Source organism: Haliotis rubra, unplaced genomic scaffold (genome assembly GCF_003918875.1).
Source record: "Haliotis rubra isolate DU_JTF1 unplaced genomic scaffold, ASM391887v1 Scf313, whole genome shotgun sequence".
Classification (NCBI taxonomy): domain Eukaryota; kingdom Metazoa; phylum Mollusca; class Gastropoda; order Lepetellida; family Haliotidae; genus Haliotis; species Haliotis rubra.
In genome coordinates, this window is record NW_025766984.1 from 92,600 (window position 1) to 111,001 (window position 18,402).

Here is an 18,402-nt window from a genome sequence, read left to right on the forward strand (position 1 = left end):
GACATTCCTGAATAAAACTGTAAGAATTTACTTTACAATCCTTTGAACACATCTTTAACATCATCCTTCAACAATCGGGTAACTGATCAACAATCGGATGACTGACACTTTCATCACCTAAAGTTCAGGAACATATTTGGAAATTTCACCTATCATGTTTATCGTTCATTTGTTTATCATGTCAGCCATTTGTAAGTAAATGTATTTGATGCAAATGAATTATGACAAACTGTTACTCTGATCAACTAACTGATGCAGACACTCTTATCATCTAAAGGTATTATTTGAATATCAAACTCCAATGTTCATACAGTGTAGCCTTTGCTCCATTAAAGTTCATTCTCCGTGAAACTCCCACAAAGTCAAAGCCAATTCTTAACTGAATGTTGGAGCACCACATTGTCATACAAATGATTCATGACTGTTGTTTGTTTCGCAAGTGAAATACAAAACCTAACGAGCAAAATACTGACAGAAACATAACATAACAAGAAATTATGTGTTTCTTAAAGATCACATATACTCTAGGGGGGTACAAATACATAAATCACTAACTGGCATCGCTATAAATGAAACCCCGTCATTAAAACTACTCACTTCAATCTTTAAATAACTTAAATTGACCTTTTGACAACAATGCACAATTCTCAACCGCGAATCCAAATTTCAAACAATCAGAGCTGGGCTCTCTGTGACCATATGAGGAATAGATATGAGGGCCGATGCAGAATTCATCTACATTTCAGGGGGTAAATTATCTTGTTTACAGGTTTGTACAAACCTGAAATCGTGACAACTGTTGTGGAAAATGAAAGCTATATGTTCTCACAATCTACTGTCATATAATTTTGTCTCCTGCTTTGCCTAGTTTCCAAGTTACAACTTGTTTTCATAGACGATTCTGTCAAAATCGCTTGGTGTTGTTAGGCCTTATTTGTATAATGACTGATCCAAATTGATCCCATTTCTGTGTTTTTTTACCTAGATATTTAATCATGTCATGTAAAAATATGACGTCTATTACGTATGATATTAAAAATTGACATTTGATTTATTTGAATCGGTAAACTAAACAACCCTATTTTGCCATTGCTAGAAGAATCTGAAATTTTACTTAGGTAAATAGGTACATACAGTTTTAGCACATAGCAAATGCTTATATGTATTTCTTATGCAACAATGAAGTTCTGTTTGTATTCTCAAAACAGTGTCGGCCCATAAGTTTTCACATGCAATTAAAATTGCATGCAATACAGCAATTAATTCTCCCTCGTTGTAACCCGTGTTAGGTGGTATAAATCTACACGTTATTTGTCATCATTCACTTGATGGTCAGTTAACAAATTTATAATAGGTATAATTAGTGGTAACACCACTTAGATTACCCGACAAAGGTTCCCATTTGGCATTTCTTGTGTCTGGAGTAAATATTCAACATTATAAACATCGATCAAAGGATTAACCGATAACACGCTGATTGATTAATTACTTTTATCTTACACAGCAGATTTGTCAAAAGGTAGTGTTTATGTTTGTAGATTTACTAATCTGTACTGAATACACTCTGTCGCGGTCTGTGTCTGGCGAAAAACAACGCCCTTCCTTCAAAGGATTAACCGCCAATACAGTGATTGATTGCTCATTATTGGCTAACTAAATTACCGTTTTTAAAGAATGGCGGACATTATGCAATCAGTTGCCAGGTGTGCTATCTTGGGTGACCAATGAGACTATGCACCAATGTGACATGCCTGAAACGATGTCACTTTTCGTATACTACACTGTTAAAAGACACATTACTTTGAACAGCTGCAGATGAATGGCATATCACTCGTTTTTGTGGATATTGATGGATACATTCCTCGAACAAGGTAATAGCCTGACATTGTTCCTATAAATTTAATCTGTTTTAATTTTAATATTTGCATTTTGTTTTATTCATTTGTTGTAGCATTCAACAGAATCGTTGTTTTCGCCGTGAAGTGTAATGAGACATACACTAGGGCGTGTGTGCGAATTATCATTCACATTGGCAAACTATAAAATGTCTAGATATTACAGTCCTGTTATAAATGCACTATAAGTATCAGCAGATCGTCTGCTTTTTATTTAGTTTCAAAATGCATACAAGTATGATAATAAACTAATTAGGATTATAAGACCAAATATAAAGACGTACATTGACTAGTATCTACATACTGGTGAGTGCACGTTAACCACGTGAATGTAGCAAGAAATTTATCGCACAGTATTGTCATTTCAACCCCCCACCTCGCTTCCGTGGAAGAAATCGTTATGTTATAAGTTGTGTCATGCAAAATGCTTTTGGTTATGATTCAAATACATATTTAACTACGAGTAGAAAGTAGTTTTGATTTTCTAACTTGATGAAAACAAACCATAATCTCATTAATATTCTAACAGACTTTAGCCCGTGACTTCACGATTTTCAAAAATGGCGGCGCCCTGTCGCGAACATCCGCCAGTCTGAGTATAAATGCTATTTAGGTTTGTTTCACCGAGTTACAAAATCAAAACTACTTTCTACTGATAGTAAAATATGTATTTGATTGATGGCCAATAGGATTTTGCATGACATAGCATATAACATAACAATTTCTCTCGTGGAAGCGAGGTGGGTGTCAATATAATACTACTTACAGTATCACTGTTACTTTGACCACAACCTCGCTTCTGAGGAAGAAATCATTATGTTACAAGTTGTGTCATGGAAAATCTTTATGGTCATCAATCATATACATATTTTACTACGACTAGTAAGTAGTTTTGATTCTTTAACTTCTGTGAAGCGATCTGAACACAAGTAAGATATCGTTTCAGGCTTCCACAACGCCAAGCCGCACTCACAAACATAACCCATTTTGCACGAACTGCGGGTCCTGTGGAAATCTGTGCATGGCGACACCATCGCCCGACCTCTAGGAGCAACTGACGACAACGCAAAACGATTTGGCATCTCTTCGTTGATGTCGAGAAATCATCAAAATGACGAGCTTGCTACACACTTTATATACAACTAACTGAAAATCCTTCCTCATATGACGTCACTGCAGTGCTCTGGCGACAGAGTTACGTAACATGTCTGTGGTTTCGTTGGCGGGCGAGAGTGAAGCAGGCGACTTTTAGGCAACTTTTATTCGCTCGGTACTAATTAACCACAAGTTTTTAAAGAATGAATTTGGTGTTCTGCATAAGACTGACCACAAATCTTTCATATGTAATAGTTAAAAGAGTAAAAAAAACAAAGTTTATTTGTTCTTTAAGTGTTTAGTATTTTAGACATAGTATTTGGTTGCTGAGATCTAGTTTGGACATGGACAAGAGATGTGTCTACACCAATAAAACCAGTGCCTGAAAGCATGAACAACAATCACTATCATCAGAGTAATAGGAAAAACAAGCAGCCAAGTCAAACAACATAAGCACTGGATCGCCATTTTGCAATTCCTAGTTGACTCCCATGGCTAGCATGAGATTCCAGAATCACTCAACTAGCAGCCATAGCCACTTCAGAATGTTTGAGAAATAGTGAGTGAAGTATTTAAGTTTCTAAACTGTCAATCTTTCAAAATTTATCATATCACTTCCTGCTTTCAAATACTGAACACAGACTAATCTTCATGCACTTCGTATATGTGACTGAATCAATAACCATTGATAACGTAGCCATCAAAATCAACCTATTCAATGTTATAAACACAAACAATTGTGATCTTACCTTATCATGCAGTTTAACTTATGTTTCACAAATTAGAAGAATATATTCATACCTTGTAATTGGCTACATATCCAGTAGATCCATAACTCATTCTGTAATAGTGTACTCAACATCAAGATGGTACTTAGAACAGTTTGAATACTTTGATACACAATCATGTGATTGTGAACAAAAGTGTATTCAGTGGCTCACATGACCTCACATAAAAGGAATAATAATTTGATGTTTCAATTTTTTATGGTAATAAACGATTAACTAACCGGAGAGGACATGTTGACATACATGTTATTCAAACATGCAACTCATGTTGAAAGGAGGCCCATTCAGTGTGGGTCAAATTCCATTAAGTAGATAGCTGTGCATTCAATGTCTCACTCGCCTGATATGACGAGGAAAGTGGACCTCCGTTCTGTTCGGGGTATTGTTTGCAGCTATATTTGGAAACTTGCTAAGCGGACCCTAGCTGCGCCAATGGCCTGCTTTGTTGTCAAATAGTGAACCACGCCGATTTAAATGTTCTGAACACCTTAAGAACAAAATGCAACATAAGATACGTACCGTATTAAGAGACATCACTGACATGGTCCTAATCTTCCTGTTGTGTCAGCTGTCTAAACATAGTATGCAAATGATCAGTAAATTCTGTCACACGGTACTTCCGCCATTTTGTCCATGTTCATTCTTTTACCGACTAGTGATTCCAGAATCACTCAACTAGCAGCCATAGCCACTTCAGAATGTTTGAGAAATAGTGAGTGAAGTATTTAAGTTTCTAAACTGTCAATCTTTCAAAATTTATCATATCACTTCCTGCTTTCAAATACTGAACACAGACTAATCTTCATGCACTTCGTATATGTGACTGAATCAATAACCATTGATAACGTAGCCATCAAAATCAACCTATTCAATGTTATAAACACAAACAATTGTGATCTTACCTTATCATGCAGTTTAACTTATGTTTCACAAATTAGAAGAATATATTCATACCTTGTAATTGGCTACATATCCAGTAGATCCATAGCTCATTCTGTAATAGTGTACTCCAACATCAAGATGGTACTTAGAACAGTTTGAATACTTTGATACACAATCATGTGATTGTGAACAAAAGTGTATTCAGTGGCTCACATGACCTCACATAAAAGGAATTTCAATTTTTTATGGTAATAAACGATTAACTAACCGGAGAGGACATGTTGACATACATGTTATTCAAACATGCAACTCATGTTGAAAGGAGGCCCATTCAGTGTGGGTCAAATTCCATTAAGTAGATAGCTGTGCATTCAATGTCTCACTCGCCTGATATGACGAGGAAAGTGGACCTCCGTTCTGTTCGGGGTATTGTTTGCAGCTATATTTGGAAACTTGCTAAGCGGACCCTAGCTGCGCCAATGGCCTGCTTTGTTGTCAAATAGTGAACCACGCCGATTTAAATGTTCTGAACACCTTTAAGAACAAAATGCAACATAAGATACGTACCGTATTAAGAGACATCACTGACATGGTCCTAATCTTCCTGTTGTGTCAGCTGTCTAAACATAGTATGCAAATGATCAGTAAATTCTGTCACACGGTACTTCCGCCATTTTGTCCATGTTCATTCTTTTACCGACTAGTGATTTGGTAAGTGGTTTAATAGACACAAATTGAGTAATGCAGCGTGTCAAACACCGAATACAGATTGTGATTCTCTTAGTACCATCCAATTCCTTCCTTCCTATTTTTAGCTATTTCCGCCGAGTACGGACGGTGAAAATTGACAATATAATGTATACGCGAGACATAATGTATTGGGAGTTATTCCCTTGGCGGAACGCTCGCCTAGGAAAGGATAACTTCCGGAAAGAAACCATCAGTGGGAAAACACGTAGATTTACATGATTTGCATATTTTTCTAGAACAATGAAGTGGTTTGAAGGAGCTATTCCCGAAGCTATACAAGCAGCAAAAGTTAAAAACAGTATTTTTATTGTCTACATCGCAGGTAATATTTCTATCGTGGTCAAAATCAGAGAAATGGTGAGAATTGTTTTGAAATTGTTTTACCAAAATGAAAGTGACTGTTATTTTTACGTCTCATTCGGGAAGTTAAAATAACAGAAAATGTGAAATATGACATGAAAAACATTTTCGTATACCCATACATAGGGACCCATACATAGGCACCCATACTCAGGTAGTACATGGCCGTGAAGTGAGAAGCCTACAAATTTAGGTTACTGTCTGCTGTAGACTTAACTAAAATATTCAAAGTAAATAATTTGAGTCAAAAAATAAGTGATGACAACTAAACCCATAAACTAAGTCTAACAACCTCAGTATTTAATGTGTTTTTCCTGTTGGATAAAGCAAGTCCCTGTACGGGTACCTTATTGTTTGCTAGTTATAACAACACGATGTTATTATTATTGTTAAAATACAGTTAACTTATACAACCAATCAAAACATCAATGGAATAGGAAGTGAAAACAGCTATGATATAATCCAGGCATATACGTAATCTGAATTGATTTATGCAATCCCACACCATTAAATGTATTTGAGACATTAACAACAATATACATTGATAAATAAACTTGTAAGATCAATAATATTTTAATCCGACCTTCATTAGTCAAGATATGCTTATAGGTTTGACTGGACAGATGTTAATTACAGTCTTAGTAGGAAACTAATGATCAAATTTTGAGCATGATCAGGAGCTTTGTAGTTTTGTGTATTGTTTGTGTTCATCTTATTAGTGGCTTTACACTCATTGTCATAGTTGAGTCTAGAGTAATTTTCCAGTTGTGTGAATATGACTCAAGTTGAAGGTGTAAGCAAGATTTGGTTCCAGGCTTGTAACATCCCTTTGAATTCAAACACATAATATTAGTTCCTTTCTTCTGTTTCATCCATTAAAGCATTCTTTCCCATTTCAGTGCATTTGTTCCTACATGGTGGGACCTATGCTAAGGATACATGAGAAAACTGCCTGAAGGGGGTTGCTTTGAGGATATGAATGTCTTTTTCAGATGGCAGAGAAAGAATAGATATATCACAAAAAGGAAGGAATCCTTTGTGTCTTAATGTACCTTCTGGAATTTTCTCTTTATGATGGACAGTCCATTATGAGCAACCTATTTATGTTGTTGAATATTGGTTCTTTCATTTTTAAGTAATTATTTCTTTTATCTGGACATACTTAAAGAACAAATAACCTCTTTTAACTATTACATATGAAAGATTTGTGGTCAGTCTTATTAAAACTTGTGGTTCATTAGTACACCAAAAAAGTTGCCCAAAATTCTTTAAAAACTTGTGACAGGTTCATTAGTGTCGCCAGAGCACTGCAGTGTGATGTCATATGAGGAAGGATTTTCAGTTAGCTTCACTCAAGCTCGCCATTTTGATGATTTCTCAACATCAGCGAAGACATGCCAAATCGACGTCAATTGCTCCTAAGGTCGGGCGATGGTGTCCATGCACAGATTTCCACAGGACCCGCAGTTAGTGCAAAATGGGTTATGTTTGTGAGTGAGGCGTTGTGGGGAGCCTGAAGCGATATTTACTTGTGTTCAGATTTCACAGAATTAAAGAATCAAAACTACTTACTAATAGTAAGTAGTAAAAATGCATATGATTGATGACCATAAAGATTTTCCATGACACAACTTGTAACATAATGATTTCTTCCTCAGAAGCGAGGTTGTGGTCAAAGTAACAGTGATGCTGTAAGTAGTATTATATTGACACCCACCTCGCTTCCACGAGAGAAATTGTTATGTTATATGCTATGTCATGCAAAATCCTATTGGCCATCAATCAAATACATATTTTACTATCAGTAGAAAGTAGTTTTGATTTTGTAACTCGGTGAAAACAAACCTAAATAGCATTTATACTCAGACTGGCGGATGTTCGCGACAGGTACTTCCCTTTTGAAAATCGTGAAAGTCACGGGCTAAAGTCTGTTAGAATATTAATGAGATTATGGTTTGTTTTCATCAAGTTAGAAAATCAAAACTACTTTCTACTCGTAGTTAAATATGTATTTGAATCATAACCAAAAGCATTTTGCATGACACAACTTATAACATAACGATTTCTTCCACGGAAGCGAGGTGGGGGGTCGAAGTGACAATACTGCGAGATACATTTCTTGCTACATTCACGTGGTTAACGTGCACTCACCAGTATGTAGATACTAGTCAATGTTCATCTTTATATTTGGTCTTATAATCCTAATTAGTTTATTATCATACTTGTATGCATTTGAAACTAAATAAAAAGCAGACGATCTGCTGATACTTATAGTACATTTATAACAGGACTGTAATATCTAGACATTTTATAGTTTGCCAATGTGAATGATAATTCGCACACACTTCCTAGTGTATGTCTCATTACACTTCACGGCGAAAACAACGATTCTGTTGAATGCTACGACAAATGAATAAAAACAAAATGCAAATATTAAAATTAAAACAGATTAAATTTATAGGAACAATGTCAGGCTATTACCTTGTTCGAGGAATGTATCCATCAATATCCACAAAAATCGAGTGATATGCCATTCATCTGCAGCTGTTCCAAGTAATGTGTGTTTTAACAGTCTAGTATACGAAAAAGTGATATATCGTTTCAGGTATGTCACATTGGTGTATAGTCTCATTGGTCACCCAAGATAGCACACCTGGCAACTGATTGCATAATGTCCGCCATTCTTTAAAAACGGTAATTTAGTTAGCCAATAATGAGCAATCAATCACTGTATTGGCGGTTAATCCTTTGAAGGACTTCATTGTTGCATAAGAAATACATATAAGCATTTGCTGTGTGCTAAAACTGTATGTACCTATTTACCTAAGTAAAATTTCAGATTCTTCTAGCAATGGCAAAATAGGGTTGTTTAGTTTACCGATTCAAATAAATCAAATGTCAATTTTTAATATCATACGTAATAGACGTCATATTTTTACATGACATGATTAAATATCGAGGTAAAAAAACACAGAAATGGGATCAATTTGGATCAGTCATTATACAAATAAGGCCTAACAACACCAAGCGATTTTGACAGAATCGTCTATGAAAACAAGTTGTAACTTGGAAACTAGGCAAAGCAGGAGACAAAATTATATGACAGTAGATTGTGAGAACATATAGCTTTCATTTTCCACAACAGTTGTCACGATTTCAGGTTTGTACAAACCTGTAAACAAGATAATTTACCCCCTGAAATGTAGATGAATTCTGCATCGCCCTCATATCTATTCCTCATATGACTTCACAGAGACGCCCCGCTCTGATTGGTTGAAATTTCGTTCGCGGTTGAGAATTGTGCACTGTTGTCAAAAAGGTCGATTTAAGTTGATTAAAGATCGAAGTGAGTAGTTTTAATGACGGGGTTTCATTTATAGCGATGCCAGTTAGTGATTTATGTATTTGTACCCCCCTAGAGTATATGTGATCTTTAATTGGAACCCAATACAGCATGTGCAGCAACCTAAGTGTAATGATTAATAGGATTCCATTTATTTGTTCATTTTGTATGCAAAAAATGTTCATAAAATCCTGCTTGGGTAACTGCCTCTACATTTAATGTAAGATTGCATTTGTTGAAGCATGACCAGCTATAGTAGGCCATGTCAGAGTGGTGAAGCTGTTCCCAACTTCTTGCAGGTGAAGATGACTTGTCAAAACAGATGAATGCCACATGGGAAGACACACAAGTTACTGAATTATGTGAACAAGAAGGTTGCGTTGCTGTCAAGATCAAAGCCAACAGGTTTGGTCATTTTAATTTTTTTTTGTGCAACCTATCATTCCGTTGTAATCAAGTCACAACATTTTAGAATGACATTTTTTACGCATCAGTACAGTAATTAAAACTTTTCTCATTTTAAGAAGTGAAGATCACATTATTTGTACACAATGTTTAATTTCTTAATTTTCTGTTTACCGGTATATATTTTGTCAATTTTAACTTCTGATTAATTTCTGCTTTTCAGTGATGAGTGTGGCTTTTTCTCACAGATCTGTATCCTTTCATTATGATGTGTGTTAGATTTCTCAGCTGACATTTGCTGATCAGGGCTTAACTGTGTTAACCGCATGATAGATATACATGATAAATGTGTTGCTTGAAAACCACGATTAGTACAATAGTGACAACCATTTGATCGGAATAGAAAATGTGTACAGTGAAGCCCGTTAGTCCGGACCCCGATAATCCGGATGTCTCGCCTCCTGGACGATTTCAGCATGTTACCAATCTATGCCTATTTAATTTGCCTCTGAAATTCGGTTTCCAGAACCGGATGGTAAGTAGCTGTAACCAATCAGTAAAATAAACAGTAAATTGCTTCACAGTCCGGACGCTGTAAGTCGTGTTCACGAACGTAACAACACCTCCCGGCGATGTTTACTTAACTGGCCTCAAACAATAAACACTCGGTGTCATGGAGTTGACAATATGAACTCTTGTTAACTTTTGAGAATGTCAATTAAGTGTTGTTGTTTTAATTAAGAAGAACGAGGTGTTTACAACGGCGTGGATGACAAGTGAGCTGTTTTGTGATTGGTTAATGTACTGACAGACAGATGGGGTCACGTGGACTTAAAGTGATTTTGCTTCTCTGCAACGCGCAAACAATTAGGGTCTTGATTCAGTAGTCCAGACGATTCACAATCCGGACGAATTTGCTTAGAAATGCAACCATCCGGATTAACGAGGCTTCACAGTATTCTGTTGATTGGTCGAAATTTCATATTTTCATTGACCAATTGCAAACAGCATAACAAGCATACATACTATTTCTACAGCCATGACATAAGATATGCACAGTTAGTAGTGTGCATGCAGAGGGACGTAAGTGCATGCTGAACTGGATGTCATTTATAGTATTGCAGCAGTTCACCATTGGGGTCTTGTGTTTGAGATGCTGAATATTTACCTTTTCATATTTCTAATGGAAATAGAAACTAAATGTGCGGAAGGCTTTTTGATGATACGACAGTGCTGGAGAACCAAGACTATTTTTTCACCTTAACATGCTAAAACCTTTCGTGCCTATCTTGATAATATGTTTACCTGTCATGTAGAAAAACAAAGTAAACTTGATCAATGAAAATTATTAATGACTACTTCCTGGTAGGGACCAGGGGTACACAAGAGGTGAAAGTTTTTACTCAATGTTCTGAAGTGTTGACTCTTACACATCTTCTCATCCACACTAGACATCACCAGCACGGGTTAGATATTTCAAAGTTCAAAACATTAACATTTTACCCCAAAGAATTGTCACAATTGATCAGTATCTGCATGTAAATTCAGTTTATTCCAAATCATAGAGTTACTTGCCTTCACCAACACCCAGACCCTGTTGTAGTTGTTCCATCAACATTTTTTATTGGTGCTAATGGCGTCCCTCTGGAGGTGACCGGGGGTTACCTAGGAGAATCAGGGTTCCTGGATAAGGTCAAGTCTGTCGTACAGGTAGGCACACAGCTTCATCATTGGTTCATTCCAAACGATGGACCATACTTATTGGGTCTTCTGGCTCATCAAAACAGGATCATATTTCAGAGGAACAAATTAACAATTAAAAGGTAGGGCTGGGACGGATACTCAGGTACTCGAATCCAGGTCGGGTACAGCTGGAATCAAGTCCTATTTCAAGGAATCGAGTACCCGGTAAGGGAGATAACTCTGTAATGTCAAGGGCATGTAACTCTAACTTAGCGTAAACTGGACGACACACATACTAAGTTGAGTGTTTGGGCTCATTTTGAGCTTGATGCAAATAGCAAGAGAACCAAATGCCGACTCTGTAGTACCATGTTATTTATTGCGAAAGCAGTACAAGTTCAATGCACAAACATCTTGCTCTAAAACACAACGTAAAACATGAAGGTGTTCATTACATTGTGTAACTACACATTCACAATAAAAGAGATTGTAATTAAATGATTGTATGTGTAGGGAATTTCAATTAAAACTAATGAATTAAAATAATAAAACGAACGTTTATTGAAAGAGCACATTCTGATTTGCAAATACAATGTTCGACTGATTATTATGACAATAAGAAAAAAGATGATCAGAAATATATATAGAAGCACAACTCACATAGATCACATATAATGCCATTCAGTTACTATACGTTTTATAGTTTAACAAATAATAATCAGCGTACAGTTATTCCAATGAAGATACGTATTGTTCACTTAAATACAAATTTAGAATAGTTAAATAATAATAGTTTTTGTGGCTTTTTTATTTAAACGTGAAAATATAGCATTTAGATACATTTCGTTATCCCTACATTCAAACAAAAGTATTTCAATGCAATTTTTAATAATCTTCTGGAAGGATAAAGATTTACTCACTACAAATATTTCATATATACGGTTAATGAGTTATTCACGGTCCTGTATTAGCCTGTACTCTGTAATGTATAATAGACAAACTGTAATGCAACTGAGCTGCTCAACAGAACTACATGACCAGTCTTTCTAGCGAAGCATTTTGCTAAGTTGCTTAACTCAGTTGCATTACAGTTTGTCGGTCTGAAAATCTTGTGTAGAATTCTCCAATCAGTAAATACATCAATCAAATTTTATTCTATGTAAGTACATAAAGTCTACATGTAAAACATTATAGGTTCAGTTAGAATATCACATCTGTCTACTAGCTGACAAAATAACCTGTCTTTTTCATTGACGTAACACACATTTACATCTTTGGCATTGTCCGGTTAATTATTAACGACTTTAATTTATCTGCACATGAGCAGTGAGTTGACAAGTCACAGGTAACAGCAGGAAGGAAAAGTGCTGTGGAATGTAAGTAATGGTGTTACTCTTTATATTAGTTAAACAGACGTAAATTGAATAGTCTAAGATCAGTTTCAATGTCTTATTGCCATTCTTTCAAGTTTTCTATAATAATCTCTGTCAAATCGTGATTGAATATTAATAAACTTGACAGAAGCTTTGTATTCCATACATTTCCGGGTACTCGATTCCGATTCGGGTAAGCACATGCAGGTACTCGATTCCATTTTTTCCTACCTGTCCCAGCCCTATTAAAAGGGTCATATATCTCTGACTCAACACTGCTTAATGAGTACAGAGTTCATTCTGATGACAATTGTGCAGATCGATGCTCATGCTGTTGATCACTGGATTGTCTGGTCCAGACACGATTATTTACAGACCGCTGCCATATAGCTGGAATATTGCTGAGTGTGGCATAAAACTACACTCACTCGTTCTGATGACTAAATGCCATTAATGGCAAATCTTGTTTGTACATTGTCACATTTTGGGCTCTGGTATCATCAGCTTGTCAAATCAGTTTTATCAGCTTGAAAATTGGTATGCTATATAAAAATTCAAATTTAATTATTTTTTTAAATGTTATGTAAATGACAAGAGAGCAAATCCAGTGATTTTTTGGGGGTGATTCAGACACATCAGGTCAAGTCACCATCATCTCCAGCAACACCAGCTAATGTCCCTCCATCAGAGCCAAGCCGGTCGGAGCCTGCGGCTGCAGCAGCTGCAGCATCACAGGTTACTGAGCCTGCAGCAGCATCAACCTCTGTGTCTGGGGAGGGAGATGATGGTGTCGAGAGTCAAGCCAAGATACCAAAGCTTGACCATGAGAGTAAAGTAGAGAAGTAAGAACCAGAATTGTCTTTAAAATAAACCTCAGTGAGTAAGCCAACGTATGTAAAGTATTTGTTGTTTGTGTTTTCTGTGTCAGAGTGAGCAAATTTTGTAATGTTTAACCTGGGTTGATTGCAAAAATTCGTTTTCATTCAGCCTCAGAGTAAATGTTTTATATGGAAGTGTTACCATGGTTACTGACGCAAGCAATGCCTCAGAATCAGCATTACACCATGTGCACCACATCAGTCAAAACCATGGTGTGCATTGTGACTGTGAGACAATAATAACATAAATGACCAAGTGAAAGTCTGTCCAATGCTTCCTGAATTAAGTGAAAAACTGTTCACAGTGTGTTTACCACAATCATGGTATGAACTACAGTATTGTCATTGGTATTTGGATCTTCATTATCCATATATTTGTGGTCGGTTGTAGAGCCACGATGATAATTGAACAGAAGAGGTTGGAGAAGAGGAAGCAAGAGGAGGAGGTAAGCACATTTGGTTTTAGCAAACTTTCTGCCACCTGTACAGGCTAGGCGGTTATCTCCCAATTGACAGACACCCATTTGACAGACAGCCAGTTGACAGACACTAAACTAGAAGGTTAATTAGGGTAATACCTACGGGTACAATGGAACAGTCCACTGTCTAGTGAGTAGAGCAGGGTGAACCTGAAACAGGTTCGTTACTGAGAAGTTTCATTGTGAGTAAATAGAACTTTGTTGTGATTAAATGATAATGATTTCTCTTCTCAAAATTTAGTTTACTATCAATTACTATCGAATATAAAAACAGGTTTGTCACTGAGAGGTTTGATTGTGTTTATTGATAGAAAAGCCCCCTCCCAAAAATAGCATATGTATAACAGAAGTTAAGTGTGAAAACGTTTTGTTGGAGAGATATAGATATGAACATTTTTGAAAACATTCTGATTTGCAGAATATGAGACACCTGCATTGCCATGTAAGATACAAATAATACCAATCAGTGTTCTAATTTTAACGATACTTTCTAAAGATTGTAACAGTTTATGTCTTTGAGTAGTATACAATGGTCATTCAAGGAAGTAATGGCCACATTGACATGATGCGTCATATTTTGAATATTTATTCTAAATAAATCGTAATTAAGTGCACTCGTCATATATCTTAATATTGTGTGCAAAACATATAACTTCTTTATTCCATATGAATAATATTTAGGTTCACATTTGTCTTTATTTGATTTATATGATACAACAGTGTATTTTTTGCGCCATGGAAATTCCTAATAGTTAAGCTAATGTTTTCAATATGATGATGCCCCTAGATGTGCTTTTGGGGTTTACATCCAGATATGAATTGTATTTTTGCGTTAGACTAGAAGGTTAAACAGAAATGTTTATGAAAACAAGCTGTTTTTATATTGCAGCAAAGAAAATTCAAATTACTGTCTTTTCGTCCATCTTTCAAAATAAATAATACAGCTTCAGGTTTTTCCTGTGTTTTTATTTGGACTATTCCATTATAATGTGTAGGTAACAGGTAGTAGATAATCTGTTCACTGAACCGTAAATGTTGTTTTATGGTGTCTGGGAACTGGCTGTGTGCGTATTGAGAGGACACCGGTTAGACACACCAGTGCTGCAGGAGGCTCTCTTGTTTTGTAACACTAAGCTACACACACAGGTGCTACAAGAGTGTCTGGTGTGATGTAACACTAGGCTACACAGACAGGTGCTATAATAGGGTCTGGTGTGATGTAACACTAGGCTACACACACAGGTGCTATAAGAGGGTCTGGTGTGATGTAACACTAGGCTACACACACAGGTGCTATAAGAGGGTCTGGTGTGATGTAACACTAGGCTACACAGACAGGTGCTATAAGAGGGTCTGGTGTGATGTAACACTAGGCTACACACACAGGTGCTATAAGAGGGTCTGGTGTGATGTAACACTGGGCTACACACACAGGTGCTATAAGAGAGTCTGGTGTGATGTAACACTAGGCTACACAGACAGGTGCTATAAGAGGGTCTGGTGTGATGTAACACTAGGCTACACAGACCAGTGCTATAAGCTGGTGTGATGTAACACTAAGAGGGTCTGGTGTGATGTAACACTAGGCTACACAGACAGGTGCTATAAGAGGGTCTGGTGTGATGTAACACTAGGCTACACACACAGGTGCTATAAGAGGGTCTGGTGTGATGTAACACTAGGCTACACACACAGGTGCTATAAGAGGGTCTGGTGTGATGTAACACTAGGCTACACACACAGGTGCTATAAGAGGGTCTGGTGTGATGTAACACTAGGCTACACACACAGGTGCTATAAGAGGGTCTGGTGTGATGTAACACTAGGCTACACACACAGGTGCTATAAGAGGGTCTGGTGTGATGTAACACTAGGCTACACAGACCAGTGCTATAAGAGGGTCTGGTGTGATGTAACACTAGGCTACACACACAGGTGCTATAAGAGGGTCTGGTGTGATGTAACACTAGGCTACACACACAGGTGCTATAAGAGGGTCTGGTGTGATGTAACACTATAAGAGGGTCTGGTGTGATGTACACAGGCTACACACACAGGTGCTATAAGAGGGTCTGGTGTGATGTAACACTAGGCTACACACACAGGTGCTATAAGAGGGTCTGGTGTGATGTAACACTAGGCTACACACACAGGTGCTATAAGAGGGTCTGGTGTGATGTAACACTAGGCTACACACACAGGTGCTATAAGAGGGTCTGGTGTGATGTAACACTGGGCTACACACACAGGTGCTATAAGAGGGTCTGGTGTGATGTAACACTAGGCTACACAGACAGGTGCTATAAGAGGGTCTGGTGTGATGTAACACTAGGCTACACAGACAGGTGCTATAAGAGGGTCTGGTGTGATGTAACACTAGGCTACACACACAGGTGCTATAAAGGGTCTGGTGTGATGTGACACTAGGCTACACACACAGGTGTTATAAGAGGGTCTGGTGTGATGTAACACTAGGATACACAGACCAGTGCTATATGAGGCTCTGGTGTAAGACTAAGCTACACAGACCAGTGCTACAAGATGGTCTGGTGTAACACTAAGCTACACGGACCAATGCTACAAGAGGGTCTGGTGTAACACTAAGAGTCACTGACCAATGCTACAAGATGGTCTGGTGTGATGTAACACTAAGCTACACAGGTGAGTGCTACAAGATGGTCTGGTGTTTCAGGAAGCCAAGAAGAAGGAGATGGAGCGGATCAAGCTGGGGCAAGAGGTCCAGAAGCTGAAACAGTTCCAGCAGGATCGTGAGCTGAAAGAAACAGCACAACAGCTGAAAAAGGACAGGGAAGATGACAAAAAGGCTCGAGAGCGGATTAAGGAGCAGATCGCCAGAGACAGGTAGGCAGAGTGATGAGTGGCTGGGTGTTTGGTGCAGTCAGCATTACTTACCTGTTCTACCCTGGACCCCCGATGCAGGTGAGAGAAAGAGTAAATACTAGGTAACAGATGCAGGGCATGGTGGTTTGTAATATACTCATGACCAGCAGCAAATACAAAAAGCTGTGAAAACAAGGAATTTAATTGTTTGGACATATTCAATATATTTAAAGAAACTGTGTGTTTGAACAATGATTGTTAGTAGTTGTTTAGAAAGTTTATCTTTACTCAGAGTAATCGGTGGAATTTTCCTCAAACTTACAGAAACAATTTCAGGGATTGTAGTGTTCTCTTGTGATTGTGTGCCTGTGATGTGATTCAGGGCAGAGAGAGCAGCCCGCTTCAACAAGGAGAAGGCAGATAGGGAGAAGACCCAAGAGGAGGCAAAGCGGGCCAAGCTAATGGCCCAGCAACAAGCAGCAGCAAAGGCGGAGGCTGAAAGAAGGTAACCCTTCCCTTGTCAGACACAGGAGATGAGTTTATGAGCATCATCGGAACCAAACAGTGAAACACAATAGTTATTATGTGCCTTGATGCGCCTCCTGAAATTCAAGTCAGTGAGTTTAATCTTTAGGAACTATGTTTTCTCTGGCGTAGGAATGCCATGTTATGTGATTTATGCCATATTATGTACAAACCTAGACGTAAATATATAGATATTTTGTTGTTCAGTGAGCTGAATCTGTTCAATGTGCTCACCTGGTGCTGACCTTATTTCCAGTGAGACAGGCAAGAATACAGTTCCGTTTACCTGATGGTTCCTCAGTAACCCAGCAGTTCCCATCTCGAAACAACCTACAAGAAGCCTACAACTTTGTGTCACAAGTACGTCAATTATTCCTTTATATACAACATGGAACATCTGTTGTTTGTTTCCAGCCTTCATTTAGTTCAGGTTTAGCATTTTTAGAAACAATTTATTTTTGTTTGTTTTCAGCATGTTGGAAGTACAGTGACCCTTTCAACAACGTTTCCGAGACGAACATTCTCTGATGCCGACATGTCACTGACATTTGCTGATCTGCAGCTGGCTCCTTCCTCCGTCGTCATGGTTATGCCAGTAAGCAGTAAAACATCTCATGTTCCTTGACACAGGTGACCCAGTCATCTAAGGCCCCTTGAAAGATGTACAGAGTTGCATCCCTGAGGCAAGCTAGAACCTGTGATAATGGGTTCAAATCATGGATTGTAGGCACTGTACTTGTGCTCGTGGGTTTTCTCCTAAGTGGGAAAAGCCGACGATTTCTGGCTTTCCTGCCACTTATAAACCAATACTGTGTGCCAAAAAAGGAATTCTGTTGAAAGGGTGTATATTAAAGTCTTGATTACCTACTATCAACATGAAATATTGCAGACTGACGCATATTGTAGTCACTTCCTTACCCTAATTTCACTACAAATATACATGATATATGACCACAGATGGTATCACTATTAGTGCCCCATCCAGAAAGAGATACATGACTGATATCTGACCGGGTTTGATGGCATGGCATCTCGCCTGGACAGCATGGATCAATGTTCCTGCAGTCATAATTTTTCTCACTCCATCACATATATTGCCCCTGTG

General features: G+C 37.7%; 1 protein-coding gene across 1 annotated transcript in view; it reads left to right on the forward strand.

The window, feature by feature from the left end:
- The first annotated feature begins 5,563 nt into the window (after positions 1 to 5,563).
- Positions 5,564 to 18,402, forward strand: part of LOC124283350 (UBX domain-containing protein 4-like) — a 39,240-nt gene continuing 26,401 nt past the window's right edge. Inside the window, exons 1-10 of the mRNA XM_046719390.1 lie at positions 5,564 to 5,732; positions 9,413 to 9,518; positions 9,742 to 9,770; positions 11,110 to 11,228; positions 13,205 to 13,416; positions 13,844 to 13,898; positions 16,624 to 16,793; positions 17,155 to 17,277; positions 17,558 to 17,657; positions 17,770 to 17,892. Of these exons, the coding sequence (XP_046575346.1) occupies positions 5,651 to 5,732; positions 9,413 to 9,518; positions 9,742 to 9,770; positions 11,110 to 11,228; positions 13,205 to 13,416; positions 13,844 to 13,898; positions 16,624 to 16,793; positions 17,155 to 17,277; positions 17,558 to 17,657; positions 17,770 to 17,892 (1,119 nt within the window). The 5' untranslated portion in view covers positions 5,564 to 5,650. The remainder of the gene's footprint in view (positions 5,733 to 9,412; positions 9,519 to 9,741; positions 9,771 to 11,109; positions 11,229 to 13,204; positions 13,417 to 13,843; positions 13,899 to 16,623; positions 16,794 to 17,154; positions 17,278 to 17,557; positions 17,658 to 17,769; positions 17,893 to 18,402) is intronic.